The sequence below is a fragment of the Tiliqua scincoides genome, chromosome 1, assembly GCF_035046505.1.
Source record: "Tiliqua scincoides isolate rTilSci1 chromosome 1, rTilSci1.hap2, whole genome shotgun sequence".
Classification (NCBI taxonomy): domain Eukaryota; kingdom Metazoa; phylum Chordata; class Lepidosauria; order Squamata; family Scincidae; genus Tiliqua; species Tiliqua scincoides.
In genome coordinates this window covers 42077489-42097900 of record NC_089821.1, presented here as the reverse complement: position 1 = coordinate 42097900, position 20412 = coordinate 42077489, and the positions used below count along the sequence as shown (strand labels likewise).

At 42.0% G+C, this 20412-nt stretch overlaps 1 protein-coding gene across 1 annotated transcript in view; it reads left to right on the top strand.

Moving 5' to 3' along the window:
- DCDC1 (doublecortin domain containing 1) overlaps positions 1-20412 on the top strand; it is a 337894-nt gene that overhangs the window by 13535 nt on the left and 303947 nt on the right. Inside the window, exons 3-5 of the mRNA XM_066636033.1 lie at positions 12171-12274; positions 18285-18554; positions 20028-20187. Of these exons, the coding sequence (XP_066492130.1) occupies positions 12171-12274; positions 18285-18554; positions 20028-20187 (534 nt within the window). The remainder of the gene's footprint in view (positions 1-12170; positions 12275-18284; positions 18555-20027; positions 20188-20412) is intronic.

Genomic DNA, 20412 nt, shown 5'->3' with positions numbered 1-20412 from the left:
GAAAGTAAGTCCCATTGGAAATAATGTACTTATTTATATGTTAAGCATGTTTGGTATCGGGTTATAACTACCATCATAAAATCAAGCTACTTGGAGAATACATGTTTCCTAAGTAAAGAAAAATGTATATCATGTCTTGGGGATTATTTAGGCAGATACAGTATTGTTTAAAATACATTACAGGACACATTCAGTGCAGTCTTTTGTAGCTCATTAGCAATTTCTTTAATGAGTTTCTTTTTTAGTGATAGATAGTGAAAGTAACAGACAAGTGACAGATTGTTTGTCTTTAATGATTTCCCTATTTCAGGCCCATTACAAAGCAATTAGAAATCTGACAGCATTTTCACTCTGCATTACTGATTATCTAAAGTGATGAGAAACTAGAGGTGATGAATATTAATTGTATATTTTCATATGATTATCATAAATTATTACCTTGTCTAATGTGCTGCAGGTGAATTAAGAGCAAAAGGAGGAATTTCAGTCAGATATAATTTGAAAGATAGTATGATTTGGTTTATGCCATTGTCTACAGTGCCAATTTATCTGTATCTTTTTCCTATTAAAACATCTACTTTTTAAATCTGATTTCAAGGTGAACTGTTAATAGGATGTTAAGTAATTCTGGCACTAGGCTATTATTAGTTCATTGTTTTATTAATAATTGTTTTAAACTTGCTTGTATTGAAATAAAAATTGATACTACAGCATAAATTGCATGGAATCTTTGACAAAAATCCAAGTTTGCTATAAAAAGTAGCAACTGTTTTCCCATTGGAGCCAAGCTATTGGAATGTGTTGCATGGTTCCAAAATGTCCATGTAAAGAATGGGCTTAAGATTGGGAAATGGTCCTCTGCTACAGTCATATACAAAGTGAGAGCTTAAATATAGTTTATAATTCAAATACCATAGTATCAGGCATTTATCTAATTTTACTGGAATCTGAAGATAGTGTTGAGAATAATTTGAGACTAAATGGGAAGCATTGTTGAAAGATTCACTTCTAGAAGAAAAGCAATTTTTTTTTCCTCTTCCATGTGACTCTGCTGCCTCACCATAAAAAAATGGCAAGCAGATACAATCGTATCAGTGGTTCTTTACACTGGGAAAAATATATATAAGATATAATTTAAAAGGAGGAAGGTGTTGGCTTTCCAATAAGAAGGATGTTGATTTCATTCATATATGATGGCGCTGACCTCAAAATCTTTGGTTAAAAGGTTATTTGTCATATGATATAGATAGGACGTCCTGTTCATTTATGTATTTGGTTTACCACACCTTTCAACTTTTAAAAGTCCTCAAAACAATTTTAAAACAATCACCCACAATAAAATCACTATCTGACTGTCCCTCTGCTGCATCCAGGTGGAATGACTGCAAATGGACATAGTTCTTGGAAGGGAGAAGCCAGATGGTAGTTGGTCTCAGCAAGACAAATGGGAAGAGCCTGTCTCTCTGTTTGTTGGATTTACTGGGAGTCTTTGCAATTATGTAAAATATTATATGGCAAATGTTACTTAAAAATAAATTGTAGAACATGACCAAATTAGTGATTCTTGCCAATTTTATATGTATGAAACAAAACAGTATAAGTATAGATGTTTGTTTCCGGTAAGATAGGATTACAGCCTAAGGGCCCAATCTTATCTTCTTAAGAGCAGGCAGCATGTGCATACTGCTGGCTCTGGATGTCGCAAATGTTCCATAAAGCACATTTGCAGCATCCGGCAAGGAGGGAGCTTTGGCACTGGGCCTCAGCACCATGAGGACAACTTGGGGAGTGGCCAATGGTAAGTGTAACCACCAGCCCCCGGTGCAGCTTTTTGGGGTGGGGGAGGGTGGAACTGGGCTGGAAAGAGGATAATCGGGCCCAGGAGTGTGACAGTGACAGTGGCAGAGTCTGCTGCCATGTCCTTTGCTCCACCCCGGCCAGTAAGTCTGACACAGGCCCCCCTGAGTCTGCACCTGCACAATAGCAGACACAGATCCAAGGAGACCCATTGGAGCCATGGCACTGTTACCCTGGGTAAGAAAGGATACATTCCCTTACCCTGAGAAGACGTCGGCGGCTGCCTTAGCACCCATTGGCTATAGCGGTGGCCATTTTGGTGCTGCCGGTCCTGTGGGCACCAAGCCCCATAGGATTGGGCTACCTATCTTACTGAATACAATGGGCTTACTTCTGAATAAAATAACTCCATTTTCAAACACCTCTAAGTGCTTTATTCAGATCAATTTGGATTCCTTTCACTCTTTATTGGATACAAAGACATAATTTGAGATACCTTGAAATGTATTCTTATCTTTTTCTTATGTTATATTGAATTTCTTTTATGTGGGAATTCTGTTAGAACTGTCAAGGTGTAATTTTAGTGTACCTTTTAGAAAATTTATTTTTGCATTTTCAAATCTTAGCTATTTTTGTAAGTTGTTGGTCATTAGTAGATCATTTTTATTCTTCTGCAGCCTGTTCTTAAACAATGCCTCATTGCCGTTTTTCAGGTTGGTTTGAATGAAATGTTCAGATAATGTTTTGTCAGATAATGCACAAATTACTTGTTCAACTCCAGACAGCTGCTGTTTTTTATTTAGGTTCTAAGTCTTTAGACAGAGCTATAAAAATATTATCTGGCATTTCTTTTAGAATTAATTCAGCATCTTGCTTTGTGGGCTGTAGAGTCATACTTGTGCAAATTTGTGAGTTGTGAACATTTATTCCTTGTAGCACTTTAAAATATTTAGACAAAAGCAGTGTTTGTGTTGCTCTGCAGCCATACTGTCTATTGGCTATATGGTGCTTCTGTTGAATCAGTCTTTATAGATTTTCTACAAATTCCTGTCCAAGAAAATCTGGAGGTTGCTATTTTTTAAAAAGCCATCTGGAGAAATACAGAGTTATGCAAAACAGGATAACCTAGAGAGGCACAACATGAAGGCACCTATTATGCTGGAACTGTGACTTTAGTCTTAAGAACTATAGGTGGTATTCTGCTCATGGAACAGGGCTTTTCTGGTCCCCCCTCTCTGCCACAGCCACCAGGGCCTCCTGAAAAACCAATCCTGAGGGTATGGGGACATTTGGAGGTAGTATATTATGTGGTGCAGGTGGCTTCCAATAGTGCAGGGATTCATCTGAAATGATCAGACTTCCTCCTTGAATGAGCAGAAGTGCTTTTGCACTTGTGCTAGATATTTTTGGATCCAAGCCCACATGTATTGATATCTTCTGAGGTTGTGTTAATCTGTTCCTGAGTTCTGTTAACCTGCTTACTAGCAGAATTTAAAACAAGTTATTTTTCAATACCAGATTTGTCATCAATATTTCATGTCTCACATAATTATGTGAGGAAAATACAGCATCTTAACTGTTAATGCTGGAGGATATGACAATTTAATTTAGCATTTCCCAGTCTCTGAAATATCTGAAGGTGCTGCTTAAGCAGTGGCATAGCTAACAATTCTGTTTCCCAGTGCAGAGCCCAAAATGAAGCCCCAGAAGTGACATCACTTCCGGGTTTTGAATTCATACCCACTTTTCAAAAAGTGAGAAATAAAAAAATGTTTCACATCCCCAAGCACCAGCACCTCCCCCCAGCTCTCACTGGGGGGTGCCAGCACTGAGGCAGCCCACAAAGATCTCCCCCAGCCCTGCTAAGGCCTAGGGTGAAGCGGAGCTGGTTCTTCTCGCCAGGAACTTTCTTTGCTCAGCTTCTGCCTGCTGTCACCATCTCAACCTCCTTCCCAGCTCTGCCAAGGGCAGGCGGATTGATGAACAGGTGGCCTGGCCCTCACCCCTTCACTTCCCCTTCCCGCCCAAGTGAGGGCAGCTCAGGCGGGGCTTCCCCAATCTCCGAGGTGCTTTCCCACTCCCTCCTAGTTGCTGGAGGCTTTTGGAGGGGGGGCAACAATGTAGTCTGTAGCCACATGCATGACTTATACTTGGCTGCACGCAGCAATAACAGTGGACAACTGTTGTCCCCGTAGTCCAAGTCGTGCATGGGAGTTGTTACCCCCTGTGTTGCCCCCCAGCCCCAATGTTGCCCCCCCAGTCTCTGATGTTGTCCCTTCAGCAGCTGTAGCCTGGTGCCTCTGCTAACCCCTGCACCCCCTTAGCTACACCACTGTGTTTAAGCACTCTCTAACAATAAGAGTAATTTGGATTAGAACTGTCCCAATGGAAAATTAGGCCAGAATAAGATGTTAGAGCCATTACAAGTCTCCCTTATCTCCTGAAAGATGGCACTCATATGCACACTTACATGGGAGCAAGTTCCATTGAACACTGTGGGCTTCCAGGTAAACATGCATAGCAGTTCAGCAGTGCAAAATATGTGGTGTGAAATCACCATGCTATGAATTTCCCCATAGGTGGCAGCAATGAAGTGGAGCTGTGACAAGGAAACATACAGCATCATGCCATGCAATTTGTGTAGTAAATGTTACAGGAGAACAATAATGCTGCCAGTTTGCTGGGGAACCCTGGGCAAAGCCCTGCACCTGGATTCCAAGGCATCACTTGTTTGCTCCCTGATAGTGCGCTGACTGCAACTGCTGCCATTGGTATTGAAATTTAGGGGCTAGCTTGGCTAGGACCTTCTGATGGGCATGAGATCTTAACCAGTGACCTTATTTACCCCTGTTGTCACCCTGCTGCAGAAAGAAGAGGCGTGGGGTTGCTGCTTTTGCTGATAGGCACGTGATGGGCCTAATGTGTAGTTCCAACCCATAGTTAAAATGTATAAAACAGTCATGATATCATAATCACCCATATTTATTTGCTGATAGGCATGCAGGCACTGCATTAGTCATGTAATTGGGGGGGGGGGAGGCAAAGTTTCTGTCCTTCACACTGATGATTGTAAATATAACTTCCCTTAGTAAGGATACATTAACAAATTAGATTTTTTAAAATTGTTTCGTCTCTATCATGATTCGCAACTGAACTGAACACAATACATATTTTAGAGGACTCTAAATGTTTAATGTCACTATGCTTACTTGTTAGTGCAAACTGCAATACAACATTTAAAGACCATAGAACATTGAGAGTGTTGTCTTTGCTTGTAAGCATGATAGATGGACAGTATTTCACAGTTTACACTAAAAACATATTTGTGAAAGAAGTAATTATCAAAAGATTATTAGAAGTTTAGATATTAAGATTATTTAATTTTAATTGGCTTTTTTCAAGATAATTGGGTTTATTCCCGTGTGTGTTAGAAGGGTCACTGGGCTAATTGGCTTTGATGCACATATCTATTCTTCAGAAAATAGGAAATAATTTTGACATTTGCCTAGTGATATAGTTTCTTTAAAAAATATAAACATATTTTGCCAGATATAAATAGGAGGTCATTTACAGTTCCCTGAATGTCCTTCATTATCTCTCACCTTATTGTTTGACATTGGACACGTCTATACCGTGTATTGCCAATTATCTTCAGGTTCATTTCTGAAGTTAGGTGAAATTTCCATTCTGTGCAAGTTTTGGATGCAGTAGCAGCAACATGTCAATGACTTGGAGCCCTCTTATAGTACAATGGTAATAGGGCCTTACTGTGCAGGAACTAGCTTTCTGGCAGCATAAGTTTATTTGCGACTGTCACAAATACACACTGTTTCACGCAACCAGTCTGTGCACCAGCTGTTCATCCATGTTCACCAGTGCTGTGGTATGTCACTGTGAGGAGCAGGAGGGAGGTGGGTGTAAGTGTGAGTTTGCTTCCGTGTGATTAGGGGGACGCTTGCCTTCCACCATTCAACACATGCCATGTGACAAACAAAGGCCAATCTCAATAACCCACTCTAGCACAACACAGCTAGTGGGGCAGATAGCCAATTCTATGTCTCCCACTTCAGCAATTACCCACACACTACTACATGCCTTTCAGTCAAGCCTCCCCACCTGCACCCCACCAACACAGAGCGCACAGGTGAGAAGACACTGCCTAACTATTTAATTAAGGGCATAATCCAGACTTGCCCATAATGCACATTTACACCTCATTGAGAGTCGGCAGGGCCAGCGTGCAGGGGTGTGCCAGCCCACGGAGGCTGAATTCAACCTCCGCACCAACATAGGGAGTGAGCCTTGCGTCAGCCAAGTTTGGCTGACGCAAGGCTCTGGGAGGGCAGGGAGATGGCATTCCGGGGTGGGGAAGAGTTTCCCTTACCTTTGGCTGAGCCACTTTAGAGCCTTGTCTTGCACTGGATACAGCACAAGCTTCCTGGTTTGCCTGTTCCAGCACAAGATAGGATTGTACTGCATGTTTCTTGAGCATTTGTTACTATTGAACACATATGCAGCCTTAATTCAAAAGAGAGAAAAAATTTATTCACTAGAAGAAGGCAGGATACCACAAAAAGGAAACACCACTCCTTCACAAAAGGCATACACTAAGATACAGATAAACACTAACAGAACTCACTGCTCTACTTTGAAGATAAAAGCTGGCACATAGTCCTCATTACTTAATATTGACAGAAATCCATTCCAACAGCATGCTCCACAGCCGTTACCAAACTTGCTTGAAGAACCACAGGGGTGTAGGTCCAAGGAGCTGGGTCCATCCTGACTACTTAAACTGTTCCCTTTTTATGGCAAAAGCCATCCAATCAATTATTTCTAATTCTGTTGAGTAATTCACATATTAAGCAGCATCTATTAACTTTAAGTCATCACAACTGTACATCCTTCTTCAATCTACAGTTCTTTTTTTCCAACTCCCAAGATCTTAAAGTTTTATTGATGTCTTTTACTCAGCATTTAAAGGCATATTACCCCTTATTTTCACAAAGATCTTCAATTATTATTTTCAGCGAGTCACAAAAAATTCATATTAAACACTGCCCCAGACAATTTTCCCAATAAAATCAAGCCACCTGTGTGACAGTGGGGAATTCAGTGGGTGGAATTCAGCAGGGAGGGGGAACAGAGAGGCGGTTGGGGTAGGGAGGAAGACTGTTTGAGGCTGGGAGAGGCAAGAGCTGCAACAGTGCCACCTATATCCTATCCAAATCGGTCTTTTCAGGTTCACTTGGTCTTCTGCCAGCTAAAGAGCTGGTGCAAGTCCCAGTAGACCACTGCAGATGACAGAGGCTTACTCCCCAGACAAGGGAACAGACCTCCAGGGCTGCCTCCTTTTTAGGATGCAGCACGTGCCCCGGTGGCATGGCTGCATCAGTAGGAAGATATTTGATAGGACTGGGCTGTAATTTATTGATTTCAATAGTATGTACCTCCCAACTAAATATGTTTAGTTCTGTAACCATACAGAATCAGTCTAGACAGGGCTCTAATGAGTTTGAGGGTGGCATGACTGTGTTATAAAGTTGTCATGCTGAACTGGCATAAAATGTGGAGAGGCTATCTTACAACAGAGAAAAGGCAATTGGAAAGGATATAGCTTGGTCAAGAGCAAAGTAATGGTGGGGAGCGCAGAAACAAAGAATTAAGCAGCACACTTTTCTCCCACCTGTTCTCTGTATGAAATTGCCACCCTCACTTAGATCTGTTTGGCCATACCCCCCCCCTTAAAGAAACACACTGTCAAGTTTAGATAAATCCTAGGTGTCTTTTAAAAATGTGTTTAAATACGCAAACCGGTACTGGAGAGAAGAGCAAAATATCTGACAGAAACTTGTGAATTCCAGTTTTTATATAATCCTCCATAAGCATGATTAAATATGTGAGTGGAATGTGTGTTAAATTACTTGAAATTATAACAATTATTATAATCTTTGCTTTGGAGAAACTTTAGTTATCTGACAAAACTTTACCAGAGCACAAAAGAGAGAAGTGGGATGACCAGTTTTGAAATTTAATTATTCAGTGCTTCCCAAAGTGTGGCTTGGAACTCACTGATGGGTCATGATCTGGGCCCTCTCACCCACTCTGGTGCTCCAAATAGGAGCAAAACCAGTACTTACTAGAGCCCCCAGAGGCCTCTCCTGGCCCAGCAACCCACTTTACAGGCCTCCACGGGCTTCCACATGACCCTCAGAAGCCTCCATAAGCCACTTTCAATTTGCTTCCGAAAACCAGATGTGGTTTACGGAGAGTTCTGAGGCCTGCAGAGGTCTGCACAGTAGGTTTCTGGGCCTGGAAAACATCACCAGGAGTGTTGCAACCCACTGCAGAGGACAAGGTGGGTCATGGCGCTACAGAGTTTGAGAGCCCCTAATTTACTTTATCTAAATGGCCTTGTTCTCCAGTTTAGACTTCTGAAATATATTTAGGATCCCAGCCTTAGAATATATGCAGAGGACAGGTGGTTATTAAGTGGTTCTAAGGAAAGTTAGATGCTGCTGGGCGGAGCAGGGCCATCTGGGCCTATTCACTTGCTGTGGAAAATCTTACAACCTGTTTTCAAAATCCATAGTGTTGCCTTTTTTTTTTATATGGCACCATCCATGTACATTACACTGAACAAGTAATGAGAAGACTGGTTCCTATTCCAGGGGTTAACAAATTGTGTTCCAGTGGTTCCAGGGATTCACAATCTAAAACTGATGTAAGGGAGATGATAGAGTAGGGCAGTAGTTCTCACATGTTTAGGACCAGGACCCACTTCTTAGAATAAGAATCTGTCAGGACCCACCAGCAGTGATGTCATGACCGGAAGTGACATCATCAAGCAGGAAAATTTTTAACAATCCTAGGCCGCAGTTCTACCCACACTTACCCAGGAGTAAATCCCATTTACTATCATTGTTAAAAGGATATACATAGTAGCTTATGTATACTCATCACCCCATGCAGTGGGTGGGGCAATGCCCCAGGTGGTGATGTACCATCGCCCCGCCCCTACTGTTTTTTTGGCTGTACCCTTTGTTAGAACACAGATAAAATGTAGTTTTTTCATTGCATTCTGTATGAAATTACGCATTGATTGATATATAACATGATGGTATTATTCCTCCAAACTCTGACTATAGTGATTTTGAAAACTTGTAGCAATTCCCAAACTTTTAGCACTGGGACCCGCTTTTTAAAATGACAATCTGTCCAGGACCCATTGGAAGTGATGTCATGGCCAGAAGTGACATCATCAAGCAAATTAAAATAAATAATTATAAATAATTAAATTAAAATAAAAGAAATAATTAAATAAGGAGGAGCCAGTCCTGTTCCACCAAGTGAATCTACTCTGAAGTAAGTCCTATTGTGGTCAGTGGGGCTTACTCTCAGGAAAGTGTGGGTAGGATTGACTACAATGGGGCTTACTTCTGAGTAGAAATGCATAGGGCTGGACTCTTAAAAGATCAGCATCCCAACTGAAAGAAGCTGGGCAGCTGGCAATGGGGAGGGCTGAGTACAGAGGGGAGGGGATTGATAACAGCTACCTTAGTTTCCTTGGAAGTGTCAGGGTGCAGCATATTTGCATAACTGTAGTATTTAGCACAACTCGTTTTTTATTAATCGAGTCACAGAACTAATGCAGATAAGTAGGTTTCACCTGTAGTGGTCAATGGGGGTTTCTCTCAGGAAAGTGTGGGTAGCATTGCAGCCTGTGAGCCCAATCTTATGCATGTCTACTCAGAAGTAAGTCCCTTTGTGGTCAATGGAGCTTACTCTGTAGTCTACCTGCAATAACAAACCCCCCCCCCCCCCAAAAAAAAGAATCAGTGACATTTGCAGCCCTCCCCAGTGCCCAGTTTAAAGTTCTTCTATTTCAGGCATATCAGTACAAAGACCCATCTGGCTTTGCAAGTGCAAATTAGGAAACTTCCCCTTACCAGTAGAAGCCTCTTTTTGGTCCTTTGGGGGGGGGGGGAGGCTGCCTTCTGGAGAAGTTCCATCGGACCATTCTGGTGTCCTCACATTCCCCTTTGCCTGGCCTGACCACCAGCCAAGGCTCGTCTGCCTACTCATGAGTAAATGTGACCATGAGGCTGCTTTGGTTTCCATAGAGCTCAGTAGGGCAGCTGGGAGGCAGGGACCTCCTTCTCAGGTGTTTTTGGGGACTGCATTCATTGGATCAGGACGATTCTGGTGTGGTTGGAGTCCTCTCAGCCTGCCCTTTCCGACAGACTAAGGCAAGTTCGCCTACTTGTGAGTAAACGCAGCCACGTGGCTTTGTTTCCAACTCAATAGACTCGCAGCTGGGAAGGAGGCAGGGCCCTCCTCGTGTTTTTGTGGGCTGCTTTCATTGGATCAGGACCATTCTGGTGGTGTTGGATTCCTCTCAGCCTACCGTTTCCGATATGCGATACGGCTCACTTTCCATAGGGCTCCATGCATTTTTTCTTTCCAGTTTTTTGGCTATAACTTTTGAACGAAAGGAGCTATTTCACTTCTGTCTTTTGCATTGCACTCCGCTGGACAGTCTGCATCCAACAGTGTATGGTACGATGGGGTAGCTCCAAAAGCCACAAAGTTAGTGCATCCTCCCCCCAGGGTGCATCACCCCCCAGCGTGTCACCCAGTGCAGCCCGCACCCCCTAGAGAGGCCACTGTTCTCAAGTGCTCTCCCATATGAGCACTCCTTATTCCCAGACTTGCTTAGCTTTAACAAGGTGACTGCATAATGTGTTCTCAGACCATATTCCTTAAGCAATTGCTGCTACATACTGTGTATGTATGTACATATTATTTGTACATACTACATATTGTGGCAGCTGGAGTAGTTTCTGCATACTTAAGATTCACAGGGTTAATTTACATATTTTAGAGGGAAAGAGAGAGGGCTGGGAGTTAGGAGGTCTCTAGGTCCCTTATGATGCCAGTGACAGCATATGTGAATTTTAGAATGGGCTTGGAAAAAATATTTTCCAAGATTTTGGGAACTAATATAGTTTTTGCAGAATCCATTCCCATTCAAGCCAATTGTGTGTTTGTCACTTTTACTGCTTAACCCTGCCCTACGGTGTCAGCACTATCTTTGTGACGTCAGACTCTGGATTGTTTCACTGTGTTATTTACTTGCATAGCAACCAACCCAACTCGCTTTAATGAAAATGGCAAAGGCGGGGGTTACCTTATTTTATATTAGTGTGGTAAGATTATTACTGTTCTTACTTTGTCACTGACCAATCCATAGTCTTAGTGGGAGAGACCTTCCAGAAGGAAATGGACCACAAATATACATGCATCTCAGTAACAAACAACTACTAAAGGAGATAGAGGGATTTAGAAGCGTCTGCTCCTGGATGATAGCCTTTCATTGAGAAAAGGAGTGATGTGCCTACTCACAGGCAGCTGGAAATGAGATTGGACTGGTTAAGTTGATGTGCTCTAAAAATCCAGCCAATTTCTTTCATGCTGCCATACTTAATAAAGTCAGTTCTCAGAGGTGAGCAACAAAAAAATATTTGATGGGTATTTAACTATTCTCTTGTAGCACATCTTAAGGAAGAGAATGCCATAAATTAATTTTGTTACATGAAAATGCTTCATTTGTGTTGGCTAGTTCTAACCACCCTGGGCACTATAATAAAAGGAAAGAGTGGGGTATACTGTAAATCTTTTATTTACATCCTGGACCCTGACTGTTCTTCTGTCACACCAGACTTTACCTTAGCACCACTTTTCAGATTAGTAAGTACTGTTGATTAGTCTTTCAACACCATGATGATGAGAAACAGGTGGTTTTGTACATGTCACTGTATTTTGGGGTATCATAGAGGCCAATCCTATCCAATTTTCCAGTACCAGTGCAACTGCAATACAGCCCTGAGATAAGGGAACAAATGTTCCCTTACCTTGAGGAGGCCTCTGTGACTACCTCCCCATCACAGGATGCAGCACACTCCCCATTAGCATACCTACACCAGCACTGGAAAATTGGGTAGGATTGGACCCACAATGACAGAAGGTGTAAGCAGTTAACGAAGAAGACAAAATCATAGGTTGTTTGCCTTAACTATGTATGTGGACCAGAGCATACATTTAGGTAAAAGGGCTGTTTTATCCCTTTGATTGTTCCTAAATATTAAATTACTCCAAAAATGATCAGCGGGGAGTTGAAATTGTTTTAATGCCCCAAATTGATAAGATGCATTTGCTCTACTGGATTGTTGGTATTCCCTCATAAAACTACTCTGTTACCATCTTCATACTTTGACTCTGAAATTGAAGTATTTGGAATTCATCCAGTTTATTTTATTGATTTGTCAATTTACCCTTGAATTTTGATGACATACTTTATTTTTACTGTGCAGGATATGGAAAATAGTGAAACAAGAAGTCCTGATTCAGATTATCCTCTGTGGTCTTCACCATTGTCCTCATGTCAAAGCAATATAAAAGTTACAGTCCTGAAAAAGTATGTGAGTATAGTCAACCCAGCAACTACAGAAGAATTAGCACTTCATACTTTCTAGAAATGTGGAAGGAAGAGGACTTGAAGGAGGAAAGGTGGAATAGATGAAGGGGGGAAATGAGAGAAGAGAAGTGATTTTTGCCTAATTATCAGGATTTAGTATGATTGTGGAAGGCAAAACGAAGGAAAGAGAGAATACTTGAATTAGTAATTCCACATGACTTGAGCATGTAGCCATATGAAAGGATTGTCACAACCATAACACATCTAACAAACTGGTCATGCAATCCTAACTGGCCCTTAGTTGGTGCATCTGTCCCTGCACTGGTTCAGAGTGTCACAAATATGCCAGAAAACACATTTGCAGCTGCTCTTGAGCTGGCAGTGCTGGCCCAACAGTGCTCGTCCAACAGCACTGGCCTGCTGGCACTACATAGAGGAGCACTGCAGCTGACACAGGTAAGATTGAGCCATGTGATATGGGGGCTGGGAGTGATCAAAGAGCATTTATGAGCAGGGAAGTGGAACAGGAGATGAATCAAACCCAGGAAGGGATCGGGATTGGTGAAGCAGGCCTTCACCATATCATAGTCCCTCTCCTGGCCTGCCCAGCATTACACCAGGTTTCCTTGATTTGCACTAACTATATAGCTGGCACAAATCCAAAAGACCCCATGGACTGCTGGGGCTTTACTCAAGGTAAGGTATATCCCCTTAGAACCCTATCCTGAGCTGCCCAGGCGCGCAGCTGCAGTGATACCAAAAATGGCTGCCACCACATCCTGTGCACCCAATGTAACAAACATCACCCCTGGGGTAGGGAAGGACCAAGGGAGACCCCCAAACTTAGCAGAGTCCACTACTATTTACCATGTCAGGCACTTAAGAACCCTGGCTGCCACCATGTAACAAACATCACCCTTGGGGTAGGGAAGGGCCAAGGGAGACCCCCAAACCAGCCAGACTCAACCCTCCTCCGCCTACACCACCTTTCACAACCTCCAAGAGCAATGCTTATTTATTTTTTGCTCACTCCAAGCCCCAGGTCCCATCATACATGTCCCTGGTCAATCACTGCACCCAATGCTTTATATAAAAGATTTTTATTAAAGCTTAAGGGAGCTTCAATTGCTCCAAAAAGACATAACTACATGCATCACAATAGCTTTAAAAACAAGAAAGATCTTACCTAAATAGAGGCTAAAACTACCATCTTACAGGTCTCAGTATTGCTTCCAATATAAAAGCTGTTAGCACCCTTCCCCCTGCTCTCTGTTTTCAGGCACCCAAGCCCAGGTTTTATTCTTTAAGTTATCAATACCCTACACCTGGTTAACCAACACCCAGCCTAAACCATCTTAAAGGGAAAGGGACTTGCCCCACCCCGTGACACGCCCCTCCCAAGTTGGAAGAGATTCCAGCCAGAACTGGAACTATTCCAACCCACAGAATGAGATCTACATTAAAATTAAAACCATAAAACATTTCGGTATCCCGTAAGACACAGTGCCTGCACTATGCCTATACTAGAACTGTCAAACATCATCTTATGGACCCCATCTCCGTGACAATAAATTGGCCTCAGAATTTAAAACTCCCCGAATATGGGAAATAAAAAATGAATAATCTTATAAAATCAAAGACCACCTTAATCTGAAGGGGACTATGATCACTCTGGATCTGAAAATGGGTGCCTAAAAGAAATGGCATGCTGTAGTTATTGATACAGATCTTACAGGTATAGGTACATACATAAAGGAACAAAAATCTTACATAAAGGAAGAAAAATCCCTCCACAACTTTTCCTTTACAAAAATACAGCCAATATTTGGGGTTACAGAAAACAGATTGTATATCACAACTCTCTTCCTTCTTCAATATTCCACCATGAGCAAGGTTGTCAGTTCCAGATGTCTTCCATTGTATTGAAATCACTGCAGCCAAAAAGCCTCTGCAAAACTCATAGTCCAACTGGAGCAAAAAAATCAACATACACACAACTCCCATAGAGTGCACTTGCTGGAACCAAACCCAAAATGTACACAAATAGCTTTGTAGCTGTAAAGAGAGTTTGGGAACAGAAAAATTTCTGCCAGGTAAAAGATCTTTTAAAGCCACTGCTTCACCCTTTATAATTTCATGATGGTACTTACAATTTAACATCTGACACACCCATCCCCCTCCACCAATTACTGGGGAGAACACAGGTATTTTTAAACATTCCAACACTGGCTTACATAGATCAACTACAGGGGTTAGAGACTGCTTTCCCATTTGCATTGAGAACTGTAGAGTCCCTAATTCTCCCTTATTTAGCCTGTTCAACGCTTTTGCTGGTAAAGCAATGTCCTGGACTTTATGATCTTGAAAAACTTTACTCTCACTCTCTGGACATGCAGGTACACCCTCCCATCCTGCAACTGCCTCTTGGGCTAGTTCAGCAGATCTCAGTCCTTCTGGCAATACAGGTTCAGTCATTTCATAACTGTAAGGGAACAGTTCTTTTGAAAAGTCTTTTACTTCAGTTTGCCACAAAACAGACTCCAATGGACCATCCACACCTGGAAAAAGTTCTTCTGAGGAGTCCTTTGCTTCAGATTGTGTTAAGGAAAGTCCAGACAATCATCAGTATCCTGGAATAGATCTTCTTCCACAACTTGCTTTACAAAAGACAAACAAGCAGTTGTGATACATGTCTCTATCTCCTTTAACTCACTGAGCCCTTGAGAGGTACCTTTGTGCCTAGCAGAAGTAGAAGAGAATGCTAATAGCTCAACAGCTGCAGCCACTTCCACAGACTCCTTCTCTCCTGCACCCAGCACAATCTGTTTAACCTCTTCTTTCCTGGAAGCCTCCTTCCCACTTTCACTTATGTTCTCTTGGGCCACAACTTGGATCTTGGAAGCAACCATTCTATTTCTGTAAAAGTTCTTGTAGTCAAATTCCAGTTGCATCTCAGGCAGACTTGCCATCTTTTCTGTAAAAACTGCACTCAGTTGCCAACATTTGGTATAGTCTAAACCAGACTTACACATTCTCTCCTTTGCCAACTCCATGGCATGCAGCTTCTTCACTGGTTCTGATTCCCCCTGCTCCACTGGTTGCCTCCAGTTTGCAGAATCAGACACATCCATTCCAGATGCCACTTTTGGTAACTCCAATATATCATTAATTGGTTCCATCTCTCTTTCTTGCCATTGCAACTGTGGGAAAGTAGCTTTGGCAAATTTCCACCACTGGACTAGCATTTGAATTTGATTTTTCAACATCTGCCGCAGAATTTGTACTCTGGCCTCTGACCCTTGCAAACTAGTAGTAGGCATTAAACTGTCCACTGCCGACATCATTGTACCGTGTACACCTTCTTGCTTCTGGGACAGACAAAACTCCAAGCACTCCGTTTTGGGTGTAGGAAAATTCCACAACAACTCCCAATCACTGACAGGAAGCTACACCGCTTCTGGGACTACTTCAGCAGCTCCCTTATCTGTCCTAATCGCTAGTTGCATTCCTCACTCCACAAAACAAAAAACAGCTACTGTAAAATGCATGTTAACCAGTGCAAATTGACCAAGGACCATGTATCATTGGTTAGCACCACTCAGTTCTATTCCAAGTGACCAACACCACTATTCCTTCTGTTAGGTACAGGTGTGCATCACCAAACACCGTGACTCACCACACCCACCTAACAACTCACCACTGGAGGTACCCACCACTAATTACCATGCCAGACACTTAGCAGAGTCCACTACTATTTACCATGTCAGGCACTTAAGAACCCTGGCTGCCACCATGTAACAAACATCACCCTTGGGGTAGGGAAGGGCCAAGGGAGACCCCCAAACCAGCCAGACTCAACCCTCCTCCGCCTACACCACCTTTCACAACCTCCAAGAGCAATGCTTATTTATTTTTTGCTCACTCCAAGCCCCAGGTCCCATCATACATGTCCCTGGTCAATCACTGCACCCAATGCTTTATATAAAAGATTTTTATTAAAGCTTAAGGGAGCTTCAATTGCTCCAAAAAGACATAACTACATGCATCACAATAGCTTTAAAAACAAGAAAGATCTTACCTAAATAGAGGCTAAAACTACCATCTTACAGGTCTCAGTATTGCTTCCAATATAAAAGCTGTTAGCACCCTTCCCCCTGCTCTCTGTTTTCAGGCACCCAAGCCCAGGTTTTATTCTTTAAGTTATCAATACCCTACACCTGGTTAACCAACACCCAGCCTAAACCATCTTAAAGGGAAAGGGACTTGCCCCACCCCGTGACACCCAAGACAGCTGCGGGCAGCACCTCGGGAGAAGGCGACTTTCATCCCATTCTCCCGGGTAAAGGGAGTAGCACTGCAATGGGGCTACTTGGTTCACCACCAACCAAAAAGTCGACTATGAGGTAAAAGCCTTTGTGTCAGGCGGTGGGCCTGACACAGAAGCATTGCTCCACCTGTCCTGCCTCCCCACTCCCTTCCCCAACACACCTCCCCCCACCCTCTCCCCTTCCTCCCTGTCACACCTCATCCCTACCCGCTGCCTGCCTCCCCCCTCCCTAGAACGCCTCCTCCCCGCTTCCCCCCACACCCCAGCTTTCCTCTCCACTGCTCAGCAGTCTGTGCGACCGCCGAGCAGCAGAGGCTGGGCATCTACCTGGCATTAGCCCAGCGCCAGCCAGCACTGGGCTAACACAGGCGCTTGCCTGGTGTTAGGGCTCACAAACGTGCCAACAGTGTGCACTGGCGGTAAGCCAGTACACGGAGTTCAGGATTGGGCTCTTATACAGCGACCTCTTGAGCTGCACTGGATACAGCGTGGGCCACTCAGCCCCGCTGTACCAGCACAGTTTAGGATTGGACTGTGGGTCACATGATCCAAATTAAAATAATTCCTGTACTATCTTTGAGCACCATTCTACAAGAGCCAATTAGACAAGAAGCACATTTAACGAATTGTAAACAAAATCCTTAGGTTGGCATTTAATTCAGCGGTTCTCAAACTTATTGCGGCCGTGAGCCACCTCGTCCTCAGGTGGTGGTGGTGAGTCCCACCTCTGGCAGCCACCGCAACATTGCACCAGCCCAGTATGGCTTTCAGAGGACACCGCAAGCCTCAGAAATGGCTCTCAAGTGACTTCTGAGTCACTTCCAGTTCTGTTCGCAAAACTGGAAGTGATTCAGAAGTCACTTCTGGAGCCATTACTGAGACCTGTGGAGGCCTCTGGAGGTTGTTCTGGGCCAGTGTGACATTGAGGTGTGGCTGCCGGAGGTGGGTCGCAACCAGAAGTGTCCTCCAGTTGCATCCATTTGGATCCAATTTAGAGCCAAATGGATGCAAGGATGTGTGGGTGGACCTAACTTGTGACCAATCTTGTTATCAGGTCACAGTCCAAGAAGTGCTGGTTTAACTCATTTCCTCCTCTCATTGCCCTAGCTGTCATGTATACCATTGTTCTGTCTCTCTTCGTTCTTTCCATTATTCAAAACCTAAATGCCATTCAAAAATCCCTTGCTATATTTTTTTTCTCAAATGTGTCCAAGGTAGCACAGGAAAAGAAAATTAATCAGTACAGTTCTTATTATTAAAAGCAACAACCACTTCTGTTTTATTTTAAATTGAAGTAACTTTTTTTTTACTTCTAAGAGTCAATCTGAGCCCAGCAGAGCTGATGTGAGAGGCCTCTGCTCGTTTCTAAACTGAACAATCATTTAGCAAGCTGAAGCTTAAAAAGCAGTTTTCACATTTCAGTGGATAGTACAAAGTTTTATCTGAAATGTTGTCTAGATTCATTTTAAAACAACTCAAAAGTGCTCTTATCTTTTTAATTTAAAAAAATATGAAGTTGTATATATTATGGCAATTCCATTATACATCAGTTATTATTCCCCCTACCCTTTAAATTACCCACCAGTTTTATGAAAAAAACCCCAGGATTTCCCACATTATTCTCGTTTGAGGCTTTACTTAAACACCAGACTGTATGTTTTTCTCCTTCACTTTTTCTTCTAGAAAATGCATCTCCCCTTACACAAAGAAAGCTAAAAAGACAGAAGAAAAACAAAGAGAGCCTCTGCTTGGCCCTAAGAGTAATCTGCAATCATCAGTAGTATCAAAAAGGTCAGAACTTCAGGATGGTTCCACACATCAAATGAAATCCGTCCCGAGCAGTGACAGAATATCAAAACTAGTCCGCTACAAATCAAATAGTACAAACAATTTCTTCCTTCTATCACGATCCAAGAGAAACAGGCCTGTCAGTGCTCCACCAGGTCAACTAAGGTAATCAAAGCTGTTCCATGTTGCTTTTAACAATGACTGTTGCTACTCTGTCCTCTTTTAACTGACTCAAAGATGATTCAATTGACAAACTTGCAGTAAAAGACACCACAGTATTTATTTAGTGTTGCCTAGTAGTTTTAGTCCTATGCACACTTACCTAGAAGTAAGCCATACAAGTACAGTGGGACTTACTTCTGAGTAAGCACATCACAGAGCTGCTTTAAATGTGATACACCTGATGTGAGAAGCATTATGAAACAGTATATAATCCTTATGAACGTTGCCTGTGTATTAAGTCCATTTTGCTACTGTTACAAGGCCAATTACACCATTCCAGAACATGCAGAAATGCATCAGTATCAAATCACTGAATGACAATTTTTTTTCTATGCTGTAGGAAATTTTGTTATATTTCATAAGTGTGTTGCAAGATTTATCATATACATCAGAAATGTTGATCTCTGTTATGTGTAATCCTTGAGACATAATTTCATATCATGGTGCCATCAAAAGAAGGCCTTTTCACATAGTGTCCCACTACTTTTTTATTCTTTTTATGATATCTCTGATCCAATTCTAGAAGTGTGATAATTCATCCCCACAATGCACAATGGGATCATCTTGCTACAAGGTATAGTTATACTGCTGTTTTCATCTCTTAAAAAAAGGCACCCAAAAATACATTCAACCCCTCTCCCACTTAAACCCACACCCTAAAGTTCACAAAGTGCAAGGAGGGAATCTTGTCAGACTTTGAAAACAAATACATCTGCACTCACTTTGCACAGTGGAAAGCATGCAGTCATCAAATAAATGGGGGGATTATGTTTCTCTGGTACAACTTCACTTTTAAGATTCTGTGTACTGTTAGTGATGTTGTAGGAAGACAGACACACACCCAATGAACAAATGCAAGCCCTACCAAAACTCAAGACAGCATAGACAATTGCAATCATTAGAGTGAATATTAATCCAAATTAGCTTATCTAATTGTACTTGATGTGTTTGCACGTTTACATTTACTACCTTTGAGTTCAGTGGAACTAAGGCTGTCCTCTTTCTTCCATGTAAGCTCCATTGAACACAAACTTGTTTCCATGTCAACATGAATAGGATCAGGCTTGTATGTCTGCTTACAGTTACATCAAAATAAATAAAAATGGAGTCTGGATTCTGAACAACCTTGGAGGTCATTTAGAACTTTGTAACATCTGTAACAAAGAAAGGCAGTAAATTCTGTAGAAGCAGTTTTTAAAAAATAGAAACAAATTTAGTTTTAAAACATTAATTCATAATTCTGAATATATTTAGGAAAGACCTGTTATTTTTACTTTTTTTGTTTTAAAATGCAAAAAAAGCTAAATTATCACTGAGAAAGAAACTATTATCTAGAATGTAAAGTTAGTACATTACACATATTAAAGCCAGTAATTGCTATTTAAGCCAACTGAACTGAAATTGTTTTTGCAACAGATGTCCGCTGTTTCCTCCTTCAAAATTCCACTTGGCCCAGAAGGCCTCTGAAGTACCCCACATTTTTATGCGGCAACCAGAGATTCTCAGAGTAACTGCTTATAAGAATGGCACAATAAATATATTTGTTAAAGTTGCTGTGCCACCTTCAATTAGACTGGTAAGTTATAATTGTTGCAGGCTGTAGTAATTATTTGGTTTCAGTTATCAAAAAAGGAAGCCACTGTTTAATTAGAAATATGCCACTTCACAGTTGATAAGCATATACATTATTATTACATTTTTAATTTAAATTATATCCATGTAAAACTGAAGCCACAAAGTGTAACATAGAATGTGGAATACCTGCAGAACCAAAATTTCATTTCATTTTGGAATAAATAAT